The 13,508-nt window shown below is 40.0% G+C and overlaps 1 protein-coding gene across 2 annotated transcripts in view; it reads right to left on the minus strand.

Annotated features, from left to right (window-relative positions):
* Positions 1–13,508, minus strand: part of CTNNA2 (catenin alpha 2) — a 468,362-nt gene that overhangs the window by 14,674 nt on the left and 440,180 nt on the right. The window contains exon 18 of one of the 2 annotated variants that reach the window (XM_050974177.1): positions 1,853–1,996. The exons of the other annotated variant lie outside the window; for it this stretch is intronic. Within the exon in view, the coding sequence (XP_050830134.1) occupies positions 1,853–1,996 (144 nt within the window). The remainder of the gene's footprint in view (positions 1–1,852; positions 1,997–13,508) is intronic. 2 annotated transcript variants of the gene reach the window in all.

Raw genomic sequence — 13,508 nt, forward strand, 5'->3', positions numbered from 1 at the left:
TGCAGTTGCTCTTTGTGTTTTATCAGTTCTGTGCCAAAACTGAAGTCTCCTGCATTATGAAAGAATAATTATGTGAGAAGGCAATTTGATAAACTCATCAGCAGAGGATGTGCTTAGGATCTAAATTAAATTTTACCTCCAAGCATTTGCCTCTGAAAAGAACAAACTTCAAATCTTTAGGAGCAGCAATTCCCATGAAGTTTTCCCAGTGAAACATTAGAGATTGACTAACCTGTTTTTTCCTTTTCCTTTCCTGAACAGATTAAAGTTTGCTGGGGAAGCTAAATTTGCCAGGCAAGTTCATGGCTTTGCAAAGGAAGATTTGAAGATTTCAGTGTTTGGTTGACTAAAGGAACCAGCAGTAGTAATAAAACACCTTGTGCACATTATTCAAAGCTAGAAAAGCCTGTCAGAGATTTTTATATTCTTTGTCATTATTTTTTCTCTTTGACAGGGAGGGAAACAACCATTACTGAAAGTTTGGTTGGTACCTTTGTAAACAAGACTCTCACCCTCCCTGAACTCCATTTAGCTGTCCTGTGCTTGGATACAAAGAGCATCCCTGAGCCATCAGGGAGGAATTTCCATCCATCACTCTGGCCCAATTCCCAGCAATGCCAGGAGATGGAACGGCCTGCAGCCTCACCCCATTGCTCAAAGCCACCCAGTCACCTGAAAACAGAATGACTTCACCCATCAGCCTATGAACCCCTCTGCTGAAAAGGCTGGGGCTGCACTCCCTTCCTGTGATTTATCCAGGACATGGTGCTGCCTTTTAGTGCCTCTCACTGGGACATGACCAGACCCCACACCAAGCTGGTAAAGAACTTTAAATGAACAAGAACAGCAAGATTTGCAGTATCCCTAGGGCCCAAAATCTTCATATGATCCTTCTTCTGCCCTTTAGTAGTAGAGCTCTGACATCTTGACAGCTTTAATAGATACCCAGGAGGCAGAACAAGAAAGGAAGATCTTCGTAGTCCATCTTGTCTTTTTTAATATGCTGAGGGATATTAAAACAGTGAAGCAGTAATACTTGGGGCCCAGGGAAATAGGTAACAAGACAAAGCTTTCAAGTAAAATTGTAACATTTAGGTAGTGAGACAAAAAACACACCAAGAAATTCAGTCAGCACCATCCCTGCCCATCTCAAGTTCTTATCAAAGAAAAAAAAAATTCAAATGCTTTGATTTATAATTTCAAAGGCTAAGCCTGAGTTATATCTCTTCTGGGTTTTCTGCTTAATGTTATGTCTTCCACCATTTACCTTTGAATTTTATTTCTTCCATGAAAAAAGTCTTATAATTGGCTTATTGTCAATACACAGCTTCACAAATATTCTGGGTAGAGTGAATAAAAACAGTAATAGAGAATATAAAAAGAAAAGAAATCCTGTCCCATACAAACAGCCAATATCCACAGTTAATAATGATAAATATATAAATAACACCATCTATCTTTAATCATAAAGAACTTCAGGAAAATTATGGCCCAGCACTGTAATTAAATACTGTAATTAAATTAATGGAAGTTCAGCAGCTGAGTTCAGGGGGACCAGAGCCTGCCTTTGCACAGGGCAAGATAAACACTGAAGCATCAGTTTAACCATCAGCCAATGGACCACCTGTGCAGGGAAATTGTTTAGCAGGTGAATTTAACTCTGGGACTTCTGGACAGGGAGGAAACGCTTCTCCACAGGTGGCTGAGACAACACATGCAATTAACTCTGTGAGTCCTATGGTTAATTAAAAAAAAAGAAAAAGAGAAACTATCAAAAGAATCCCCCCTTCTCATGTGCCTTCCCTCCACCCCCAGACCTAAAAAGACAAAGATGAGACAGGAGGTTACTCACCGTTGAGGAGTCACCGCTTCCAGTCTCAAGCGTAGCTCCCTCAGCACAGGTGGGTGGGTGGGTGGAAAGTTGACTAGCCCTGCCCCCATCTATGACATCACACTCTACCTCATAAAAGGTAGTGAAAGTGCTCTGAACTCCAGTCTGATTTCCGAGAGATACAGAAAAGAGATAGTGAGAGAGAGAGCAAGAGAAATATTGTGCCGTAGCGTAGAGCGAGGAGAGAGGGAACGTGTGCTGAAGGAGCTATGCTTGGCCAAGGACACAGGGCCTCCTCCACGATGAGTAACCCCACTGGCTGGGTGTTCCTCTCACTCCTTCCCACAGCACAGGCCTTGCTGGTTCAAAAGGGGAACCTTTTGGGCACCCTGTGATGACAACCAGTGAGGACAGAAAGCTCTGTCCCAATTAAACGCTGACTGACATCAGATCGGGCACGAATTTGGTCAACACATTCCCAAGTGATTCTATTTTATGTGTGGTTTTGTACAGCCAAACTGCACAAAAGCATCCACATCAGTGCAAGCAGCTAAAACTTTGGTGACTGCAACAGGAATTACACCTGTGCTGCCCCAGGTGGGATAAACATCCAAATCACACCTGTGGATTGACCCCTGAGCAGAGTAATCCAGAGGGCTGAGCCTCCTTCACCACTGCAGGAGGGAGGGCAGGAACAGAATTGTGGTTTTCTTGCATTGGAAATGAGAACTGACAAACTGTGCTGAAAGAACAAGTGAGGGAAGTATAAAAATTCTGGGCATACATTTATTTACAGAGCACACTTTCAAGTTCCAGAAAACAGCGATAAAATTGCAAAGAGGTGATCTTTTTAAAAATGTACATTTTTAGACAATGACAGCCATACAGGCTGAGGCACACTTTTTTTTCAAACATCCCAAGGACTGATACTGGAGGACTTAAAATGGGACATTCAGTCTACTTTATTGTAAATTATATTTTTATCATCCAAATTCTGGAAAAGCGGGTTTGAGAGTAAACATAATTGCTTATATTATCCACTGGGATTGTCTTAATAACCTAGCTGTAGACTAAAATTGAAAAAATAGTGAATTTTTTTTTTTCTGCTGCTACACCTAACTCCATTAAATAAAACTGCTTAGAGAATGGGGGACTTATTCAGTGCCAGTAAAGACTGCTAGTGTAAGAGCCTGCCTTTTGGAAGAGGAAAAATAAATACTCCTTAAATGTCTTTTGAGGGTATGTATTATAAGCACATGGAGTTAATATTGATGCTTTCCCTCAGGCTTGTTGGTGCTACAAGGTTCATGTGAATTATAATCTAATAATGATTAGTATTTCTGTCTTAATAATGATTAATGTGCATTCCCTGCTCTGTCAGTGTGTTCTTTGTTTTCCTCTCCTTTCTTTGACTGTAAAAAGGAAGTGTGTGACTCATGTCTAGTACCAGTCTCTCCACCTGACAAGAGAGTCAAACATTTTCCTTCTTAACCTTCAAAACTTTTATCATCGTGGTTGTCCTGCAGTATCTGCAGATGCTGCTTTAGAGCAGTGCATTTGTGGGGTTAAAAACTCAACAAAAATGGGTGCCCAGTGGGCGAAATGAAGAGTTATTGTGGCTGTTAGAGATGAGATGTACCTGCAGGAACACAATGCAAAACTAGGCTGCAGCTGAGGAATGCTGAGTGATGACAGTGCTGTTCATAATTTAACTGTTTTCTCTGTACATCACCTCTTGATTACAAACTATCTGCATGCTTGAAAACAGACAGGAGGAAAACCTCCTCTGGTCCCTTGTATTGCATCGACTCCTTATTAATATTTATGTCTAATGGCCTAAAGAAAAAGAAAAATCCAATTTTTAAAGGCTTTTATAGTAAAAAGTACCAAGTAGTATTCAGTGAATTCACAACTTAGGCAACCTATGGCTTGACTACTGCACCACAGTTGTTTTTGCCAAATAAAGTAGGAACATATTTCAAACTCCTGTGAACACCAGTCCTGATGGAGTCCATGGGAGGTTGCTCCTTCTGATAAAGAGAAGGATGTTCAGAGGATATAACCTTAAATATCAGCAAAATTACACATGTAACAGCAGTTCCAAGATCTTGTAAAGAGAGAGTTTAAAAGATAAAGAGTCAAATTTTCTTTTCTTGGGATGAAACATATGGAAAATGCAGAATTAAATCCTGGAAGACTGAGTATGGCCAAGGACATTCTCCAGTAAAAAGAGAAGAAATGGAGAAATATGGAAAATTCCCCCATGGTAATGTGAGAAAAACAGTTCAATAGACTGGGTGGCAGATTATACCCCAGATGGTATTTTGGGGCTAGTACTACCTAAATCTGAAATCTTGTTTTCACCTACCAAGTATATCTGTAGTTGATAAAGAGAATATAAAGTGAAGAGCAAAGTGAAGAGCTGTGCACATAGACCTAAACACGTTACTGAATAAAAGCAGAAAAAGAATACACCTCATGAAATGATTTTTAAATGTATGTACATTCAAGAAAGTGCATAAATCTTCCAAATGTTTCAAGGAACACAATTAAGATTAATTCAATGAATGCATGGAAATGCAGAGAGACAGTAAATGAAGACTTTAATATCAAATATTTTCTTAAGGGATGTAAGTTAAGCCTAACAGCATAAGAAAACTATGTAAATGCTGGTCAAGTAATTGATTTAATCACTTGCACCCAGCACCAGAAATCAACTTAAAGTAGGAGTCCAAGTTTAGTCTGACCTCAAAGATCTGATGGAAAAAAAATCCCAATGTGCTTTTTTTCTTGCTCAAAAGGATGAACACTAGGTGGGAAAGGCAGGCACCACACAGGTCCCTCTGGGTGCTGCCTGGGGAGTTTGAGCACAGAGAACCAACCCTGCAGAAGCATCACCCAGACTGGTACAGACACAGAATTTAAAAAGGATGGATTGTAAGGAAGTGAAACGAGAGCTGGAAAAGGCCATGTGAAAATGCCAAAGTGACACATATCAAGAAGTCTGAGAGCTCTACACAGACACACCTCTGAGCCAAAGAGGGCCAGCTGCTCTAGGGCATCAGCATGATGGATAAGTGCGGAAATCCTTTTTGTACATTATCTGTCAGAGTTAAGGAATGATGAAATATGGAACATCCTACCTGACACTGAGTAAAGCTGTAACTTCTCTGACTTTTGACAATGCAGATGTTGAACCCAGCTGCAGGTATAAAAAGGGGATGAAAATGTTTCTGCAGTCTTTTGGCTCAGATATTGATGCTCTAATCCAGTTTTACAGAATTCTAATTTGGTTTTTGATGAGATTTAGCACACATTACTTGTATATTTCATCTCAGTTTCAAGGACATACTATTACCTACCTGGTCACCCAGTTCACAAGGTTTTGATGAGGTATTAGTCAGAATCAGAAAGAACTGATGTTAAAAGAAAGCTTTTGAGAATATCTAACAGTAAGAGGTTAGGATTGATTTTTCTGATACTGGATGGTTTTTTGCTTTGACTTCATATCAATGTCTTAATTACATTATACAAAACAAACCCTTTTTGTTGAAGCAGCTGCTCATCAGTCATGTAAGATTAGATGTGATAACAAAACTATTCTTCCTTTGCTTCTATGAGGTACATAAATAATAATTGTAATAATAATATCTCCCAAGTGTGGAAGAAAATATTTCAGAGGTTAAAGACAGAAGGCTACTTTTAACTTTCCTCACTGAGTTAGCTCTCTTCCTAAAGACCATTATGACCTCCCTCATTTAATGGGAAGACATCCCCTTTTGAGGATTTTATGAAAAACATCGTTGTTAGCTGTTCTGTTCAGTATTTGCAGTTGATTTGCTCAGGTTGGAAAAACCTGCTGATGTTTTCCCCTGAGTGCACACGTTCTTGTCTGTGAACAGTTCTGTGTGTGTGTAACTTGTCTGCAACTCTGGTTGTCAAGAAACACAATTACAGTCAAAGCCAGTGATGAGTCTGAACTTTGCTGTTCTTTCAATATCTGCAAAAGCACCATCTGATGGTACTTTCCTAAGTGGAATTTAGTGTCACCACTTTCCAGCTCAAGGAGTTAAGTAATTGCAAGAGCTACAAGATGTACTTCTGTATAAGAAACACAACCCAGAATCTCCTGTTGTGGGTTAAATCTGTCATTATGGAAATTCAGTCCCCTGTAATTCCATGTACAAGAAACAAACCTGGTTTTCATTTATGGCTTTGGGATGAACCTATTAGCAAATCTGTGCTCTGCATTAGGAACTGAGAATGCCCCAGGGGAAAGGAATTCTTATTTACAAAATGTTGATGCTTGCTCCCAAACCATCTCTGTTAAAGGCAATAATATGGGAAAACAAGTGAACATAAAATAGCAGCAAAGTCCTCTCTTTCCTGATAGTAATTCTTACAGGAACAGTCCTTAGGGACCATATCTTAGGGTGTGTTAGAATGGTCTTTGAGCCCTGCTAATTATTGTAGGGCTGCTGTAATTTGTGTATCACAAAGCCATTAAATTCCCATTTTCTTCCCAGCTCATTCAGCATGGCCTGGAATAGGAAAACAGGCTGAAGTGAAGCTGGAACCACTGTAGCAGGTGAGCCTTGAATTTTTGAGTGGCAACTACTTTTAAAATAAATGCAGTATGTAATGGAGCACATACAATAGCATTCCCTTCAATTCTCTAACCTTTTTCTGTGGTCATATTTGGTTCAAGCCTCAGTCTTGAATCTGTAACATTGTACATTGTTTTCAAGGAATTAAATGGCTTCATATTGCTTGGTGTCAGAAATGCTTTTCTTTGCAGAAAATTGTTCTAATGAGAAATTTCAATAAATTTAATCTTCACAAATGCATGACTATTAGTCCCTTGATCAAGCACAAGAGCATGTTCCCCAGAGCCAAAATGCTTCTCAATAAGGATAAAAGTCTGACCTGTCTAAATTTAAACCTACTGAATGCAGACATATAGATGGTGTGTGTGCTTCTTGTCTCCATGAATATATTATAATGAAGACAAGTGCAGTGTAATTTTGCTTTGCAAATTAAATTCCAGAAAACATCTTTCCATTTATGCAGGATATATTGTTTCATATTTATGTGTGTTTATACTTACATTCATATAAATTGAGGTATTTTCATAGCCCTAAACATGGCCTTATATATAAAAATTGGAGCTTCAAAAGAACTGAGATTATTGCACAAAAAATATTTTCTTGTTGGATTTTTCAGTTGTGTCTTGAGCTTTGTTCATCTGCTTTTCCTTGCACAAACTCTGTCTGCCACCATCCACCTTCTTTGAAGGAACAGTCATACTCTAAGAAAAAGAGATTAACCTTTCCAGAGGCTTCTGCACAGCTTTTTCTGTGGCTCACAGTTATGATCCCCCTGATGCCCAAAGCTCAGGCTGTGCCCTATCATCCAATCCAGCACCTCTGACAAAGGCCAAACCCTGTGAACTCCCGGACACAGGAACAAGATCCTGCAGGATCTTTCACTTGGCTGAATCAAAACTGTAAAATCACCACTTAAAAGAGATCTCTGGAGGACTCTGGAGCTGATGCCCAACATTAGATCTTCTCAGCTGCTCCACTGTCTGCTCCAGGCTTGCATCCCTCCAAGGAAGCCAGCTGCACAAACTCTCTGAGCTCCTGGTCCATGCTCCCTTTACTGGGATGCAACAGGTAAGCTACATATGATGAACTAAATTCCTATTATTGTCAAATATTTGGGAGAGGTATTGCACGTGGCTGTAAAGTCACTACAGATACATCTCTTTGCCTCTTTTATTTTTTTTTTAATTCATCTTTGAGATGTTTCATAGGATAATTAGGAATTCTTCACCGTTTTATCTTTGAGAAAGCCCTAAGACAGAGCTTCCCTAAAATACATCATATATAATGAATCTATGACCATGAGGGATTTTATCAGCACTCATTTTGATTAACCTGCATAACTCACTGGTGCCTTTGTCCTTCAGGAGCAGTAAATTGACTCAGTGTCAGGATGAAAAGTTTTTTATTTTACCACATCATCAGGTAGTCCCTTCATGGACAGTGTACTGAGGGACATGCTGTGCCAGCAGGAGTGGGAGACTCCTAAATTAGTCAGTTCAAACAATTTTCTTCCAGATAAAGGTTTACCCAAACCTGTATAAGTATATATGCTTCACATAGCCATATATTTTGGAACTGAGTGCACTTGCTATGGCTGCATTTCACCCTCACACATATCAGTCATTCTGCATACATTCAAACACTTCTGCAGAGGTTACTTAAACATATCTCCAACCCAAACTGTCCAGCTAAAACATCTTTCTGTATTTTTCATGTCTGTTATGTCTCCCAAAGCAGATGCCATGAGCTACTTGAATAAACTGTGTAGATCAAGGTCTACTTTCACAGCCCCAGCCTTCCTGTCCTGGAAGCTGTCTTTTCACAATGCCAACATAAAGACACCGAGTTTTTTTTATTTTCTCTACTTGCTTTTTCTATTGGGCAAGTAGAGATTATTGTGGATGTAACCAACTTTATGGTCCTGACTTTATCTCAGTCCTTGCCCAACACTGCAATTCTTTGATTTCATACTCTTATCTTGCTATTGGTTTGGCTTTCTTCCCCTGAACATTTCCTGGGAAGAATATCTCCTATTTCTTTGGCTTAATTCCTTATTATTTCCTAAGTGCTGTTCTTTACCCTCAGCTTCCACAAAATCAACTAGGTTGGAAAAGACTTCTGAGCTCATTGAGTCCATCCCATGACCCAGCACCATCATGGCACTGAGTGCCTTGTCCAGTCTTTCCTTAAACACCTCCAGGGACTGTGACTCCACCACCTCCCTGGGCAGCCCATCCCAATGTCTAATCACCTTTTCTATGAAGATATCCCTCCTAATGTCCAACCTGAACCTCCTCTGGCACAGTTTAAGGCTGTGTCCTCTTATACTGTGGCTGGTTGCCTGGGAGCTGGGGAGATCCCCTCCCTCCCCTGCTGCCCACGGTGCTTTGGATGCAGCTCAGGGAATGTGTGGTTTCTGGGCTGCCAGGGCACACTGCTGGGTCATGTGGAGCTTTTCATCAACCAACCCCCCCAAGCTCTCCTTCTTCTTCTTCTTCTCAAGTCTGCTCTCAGTCCATTCTCCTCCCAGCCTGTGTTTGTGTCAGGGATTGCCCTGACCCAGCTGCAGGACCCTGCATTTGGCCTTGCTGAACTTCATGAGGTCCTCACAGACCCACCTCTCCAGCCTGTCCTCTGGATGACATCCCTCCCTGGAGTGGCACCACACAGCTCAGTGTTGTCACAAAACAAGTGCTGAGGGTGCTCTTCATCCCACAGTCCATGTCAGTGACAAAGATGTTAAACAGGGCCAGTCCCACCCCTGAGGAACACACTCATCCCTGGTGCCCACTGGGACAGTGAGCCCTTCACTGCAACTCTTTGAGTGTGACCAGTCAGCCAGCTCCTCATCCTCTGCTCCACAGAATAGAGACAAGGATATGTGAGCCAGTTGTTCCATTTCTATGATAAATTTATAGCAAAACTCATTTTGTCACTAGCTGAGTAACCTTTTTGCACTCCTGAGAATCTTGACAAGAAGGAACCCAGCAGTTTTGTCAATTTCTAAACTCTCCCTTCAGGAACCTTTCTTTCACAGAATCCTCAATTCCTTCCTGGTTCAGGAGTATGAAATTGGTCCATTTACCAAACTCCTAATCAACACTTTTCCTATTCTCTTAAGCATTTTCAATGCAAAAGTTCTCTCTGATTACCAAATTTAAAACAAAGGAAAACACCCCAGAAAGGCTTTCTGTTTCAGGGAAATGAAACACCCCATCAGTGGCTCTTAAGCAAGTGATCTTTATCTAAATTCAACAAAAGACGGCCTTGCTCATTTTTAATAACATGTGAACTTCAAACTACTTGATTTTTCTTTGAGTCCATAGAATTAATATGGAGTAACTTGATACTTGACTGCCCACACAATACCTACTTGCTTTTACAGTATGAGGTAGTTTAGAGTGGTTCAGCCTTAATTAAAGAAAAGTAGGAAATTTAAGCCATTTTTATTAGATGTAAGATCCACAGGCATCACTGGATGCTCACTGTTATTCTCTGAAAAATAATGAAGCTCATTCATATTTGATGAGAACTGGCTCTTTCTGGTTACCTTACTCTATCACTGATCACAAATAAACATGTAATTATTTTGCAGTATATCTGTGTTTGTTCATCCTTTTATGTACCCACCCTCCCAGTCCTTGTGTTTTGTCAGTTTTCATCATGTCCCACCCAAAACTGATGGGATGGCTCCAGCCCTTTCACCTTCCTGCTCCTGCTAAATTCCTCATTTCAATTCACCAAAGCAAGAACTCCTTGATAAACTCACAATCTTACCTACACTGCCTTGTATCTCCACCAGAACATAGGAATTCTTCTCTGGGTATCACAGTGGAGCCTATTATGTTAAGATAAATAGGACCTGGAAAATAACTGGGAACTGGATCCAGCTAGAGTGGATGTTTGGAGTGTGCTTTAGCTATTGATTCCATCCTTTTGGACAGTGTTCAAAGGCACGTGGCTGCTACTCTGGATGACAATGCAGATCTGTCTGGTTCAGAAGTTTAGGACTCTGGCAAATTTTCTGATAATACAGCTGATTTTATCTGTAGGGCTCTAAATCAAACCTGAACATGATAAGGAGCTGCCTTGGATAAGTGATTTTCTTAAATTCTGCTCAGTCTAATACTACAGGAAAAACTGTGGCAAATCTGCTAACACAAACAAGAACTTTAAAAAATGCAAGCTCACAGCCTAAATGGATAGTAGGGAAATGAGCTGATCAGCTTCTGAGCAGAAGTAAACAGAACAAGTGGATATTTACTCTAGAATAGGAAATGAATACATAGATTTGTTTTATTGTCATTCTCTTGCTAACAAGAGGCAGACAGGAATGCTAGAAAAATAAAGCAGCCCTAAAGTTAGAAGTCTAATTTTTTTATCTAAATGAGAAACATCATTAAAAGCAACTGAACAAAAGCAGCTCCCACAAAAAGGCAAGGCCATCAGCAAGAGTTAAGTATATGTAAATGGGATTTACTTCACTGAGAGCAGTGTACTCTCAGCACCTCAGAGGAATCATTCCAATACAATACTGCAAGTGATTATGAAGCAAATATGCATTACCTTAAATAAACCAAAGCAAGAGACAAAGCAAATTATTTTGAAGTGCTTTTACTCTGTAACTTCATTAAAGGAGGTTGTTTATTCTCAGAGGGGAACTAGAAATGGAATATTGAAATCTAAAATTACAGAACTGTAAATCTGTTTATGGACCAAGGTCAAAGAGAGTTCTATTAGGAACAAGGCTATCATCTACACAGTTAGAAATATTTTTAAAATATTTTGCAATTTTTGATATTAATTTCTTTTTGCTTTCATCTAACATCTTCCTCACCACTTTTGCCTATTTTCTTCCCTACAATCTTTTTTTTTTGGGTTTCCAGGGCTCCTCACTGAAGAACTGGTATCAGGGTTTTTCCTTATTTTACTTTTCAGAAGTCCATTGGAATCAGGAATTAAGAGTCTCACTTTGGAACACAAAGGGCCGAGTCAACAGATGGTCTAAATTGTCCTTGCACCCTTAATATTAATGTGGGATTGGCTGATGTGTGCTAACTCCCAATTGCCAGGTCTTACTTAACTGTAAAAATAAACCTGCTATCTGCATGGAGGGAGTCTGGTGGGAAAGATCAAAGGATAAAAAGAGCAGAGGGGAAAAGGAATGGGAAGAAGAAAAGGGAAAACAACAGTGGGTTCTTTACTGAAATAATTTACAATTCAGGACTGTGACATTTTCTTACTTTTTGATCTGTTTTCCTATTTGCAGCAAAGTCACTGATGCCAAAAAGGACCCTTCATATGCTATGCTAGAATCATACCAATCTATAGAGGAAAAAAGCAAACAAGATCAGCTTTATGTTTCAGAGGTAAACCATACTGAACTGCTGAATCTTGGGGGAAAAAAGGAAACAGAAGTTTCATCAAAAGACATACGGCTCATTAAATGTTATGTACACAGCATTTTTGAATTTGTTGCAACATATTTTCCCTTAACAAAACTGTAAGAACCGTGGGGTGGCTTTCATCTGTCTTTTAGCTTTTAATTGGTTTTATGTCTCTTTCCCTTATTTATAACTATGCATACACCCACACAAAGATTCAAACATACATATGCATACATTCATTTCATTTATAAATATTGATTAATATTCTTAATAATGAAAAAAATCAAGCAGAGATCCTACTCCCCATAATAGTTCTGAATTGCAAGTCATCTTTTGGATGGCTCTGAATTGTCTCGTGGTTCTTTGTAAACACAGCAGTAAATCACAATATTGTAATAATTGTCATGGTGCTTGATATTTACACCAAAACACTTCAATACAGCACAATCACAGAAACTTACTTCAGTACTCATAGGTTGGGAAGCTTGAGTTCTGCATTTCTAAAGTACTTCTAACATTGTACTGTATGCAAGTTGCCAAATAATGGTATTTCATTTTGGTACAAATAAAATACTGTTTATTTGTAATTGGCTATCCAAGAGAGAATGAAGAAGAAGATGGAAGCAGAAGCAGCAAGTAGACAAGCAGATGTGGATGTGCACTTGGATACCAGACCTCTGGATAGCAAAGGAGCATACAGTACCCAGCACCCTGAAGATCACTGGCCCAGAAAACACTGTCAGGAAAGCTCTGCATTGACTGGGGCATGTCAGATCACAAGACAATGCTCTCACAAAGGGATGCACAGGAGCTCAACTCACTATTCCTCCTCCTGCTCAGAGCACCAGCAGAAGAAGCAAGCTGGGCAACCTTCAAATTTTCTGTAGGTCGGTTTTACCGAGTCTTTGGAACAGATCCAAATAATTCCCGTGGCTGAAGCTCATTTTGCCTTAGAGACTGACTGTGAAAACCCCACCAAACAGAAACACAATGGTGATGGAGCCTGGGAAGCAGCGAGTGCCAACAATGCCAGACTGGAATGATGAACTCAAGCAGTTTGGCCACTTATAATTCCACAACGGATGGGGATGTTCCAGGAACGAGGAGATGCAAGGCTCACAATGGCTTATTCAGCATCCACAAACACTGAATAAAGAGACTCCAAAAAAGAAACACACACAACCACAAAAGCCAAGCCAGGAGAAGCACTGATTCGGGGAGCTGTTTCAGAGAGATGAACATGACAACTCGATGGGTATGAAAGGCTGGACCCAGATGGCAGGAGGTAAGAAAAGATCATGGCAGTTACAATGCAGCACAGCTGTCAGTGATACAAGGACAGACCACGCCGCTGGTGTCTGGAAAATGGAAGAGGATCTTTTCATTGCTGTGGGAAGATCAAGGTATTAAAATTACATACGTACATACGTCAAGAAGTGAAGACCAATTGCAGGACAGATACAGGAACCTTTAAGCAGCTCCTTTTAGGATTGCGTATGTGACTTCAGAATGCCTGATCCAAGAAAGCCTGGCAAATGTTTAAGACCTTCTATAGTGCTTTGCAAAAAATAAAAATAATTAAAATGTTATGTGACTGAGAACACTTTCTGTGACTTCTGATGTGTTTGAGGAAGGCCAGTGATGCCACTGGGGAATCTCATGGATGGAATGAAGGGCACAAGT

This window comes from Serinus canaria, chromosome 4 (assembly GCF_022539315.1).
Source record: "Serinus canaria isolate serCan28SL12 chromosome 4, serCan2020, whole genome shotgun sequence".
Taxonomy (NCBI): domain Eukaryota; kingdom Metazoa; phylum Chordata; class Aves; order Passeriformes; family Fringillidae; genus Serinus; species Serinus canaria.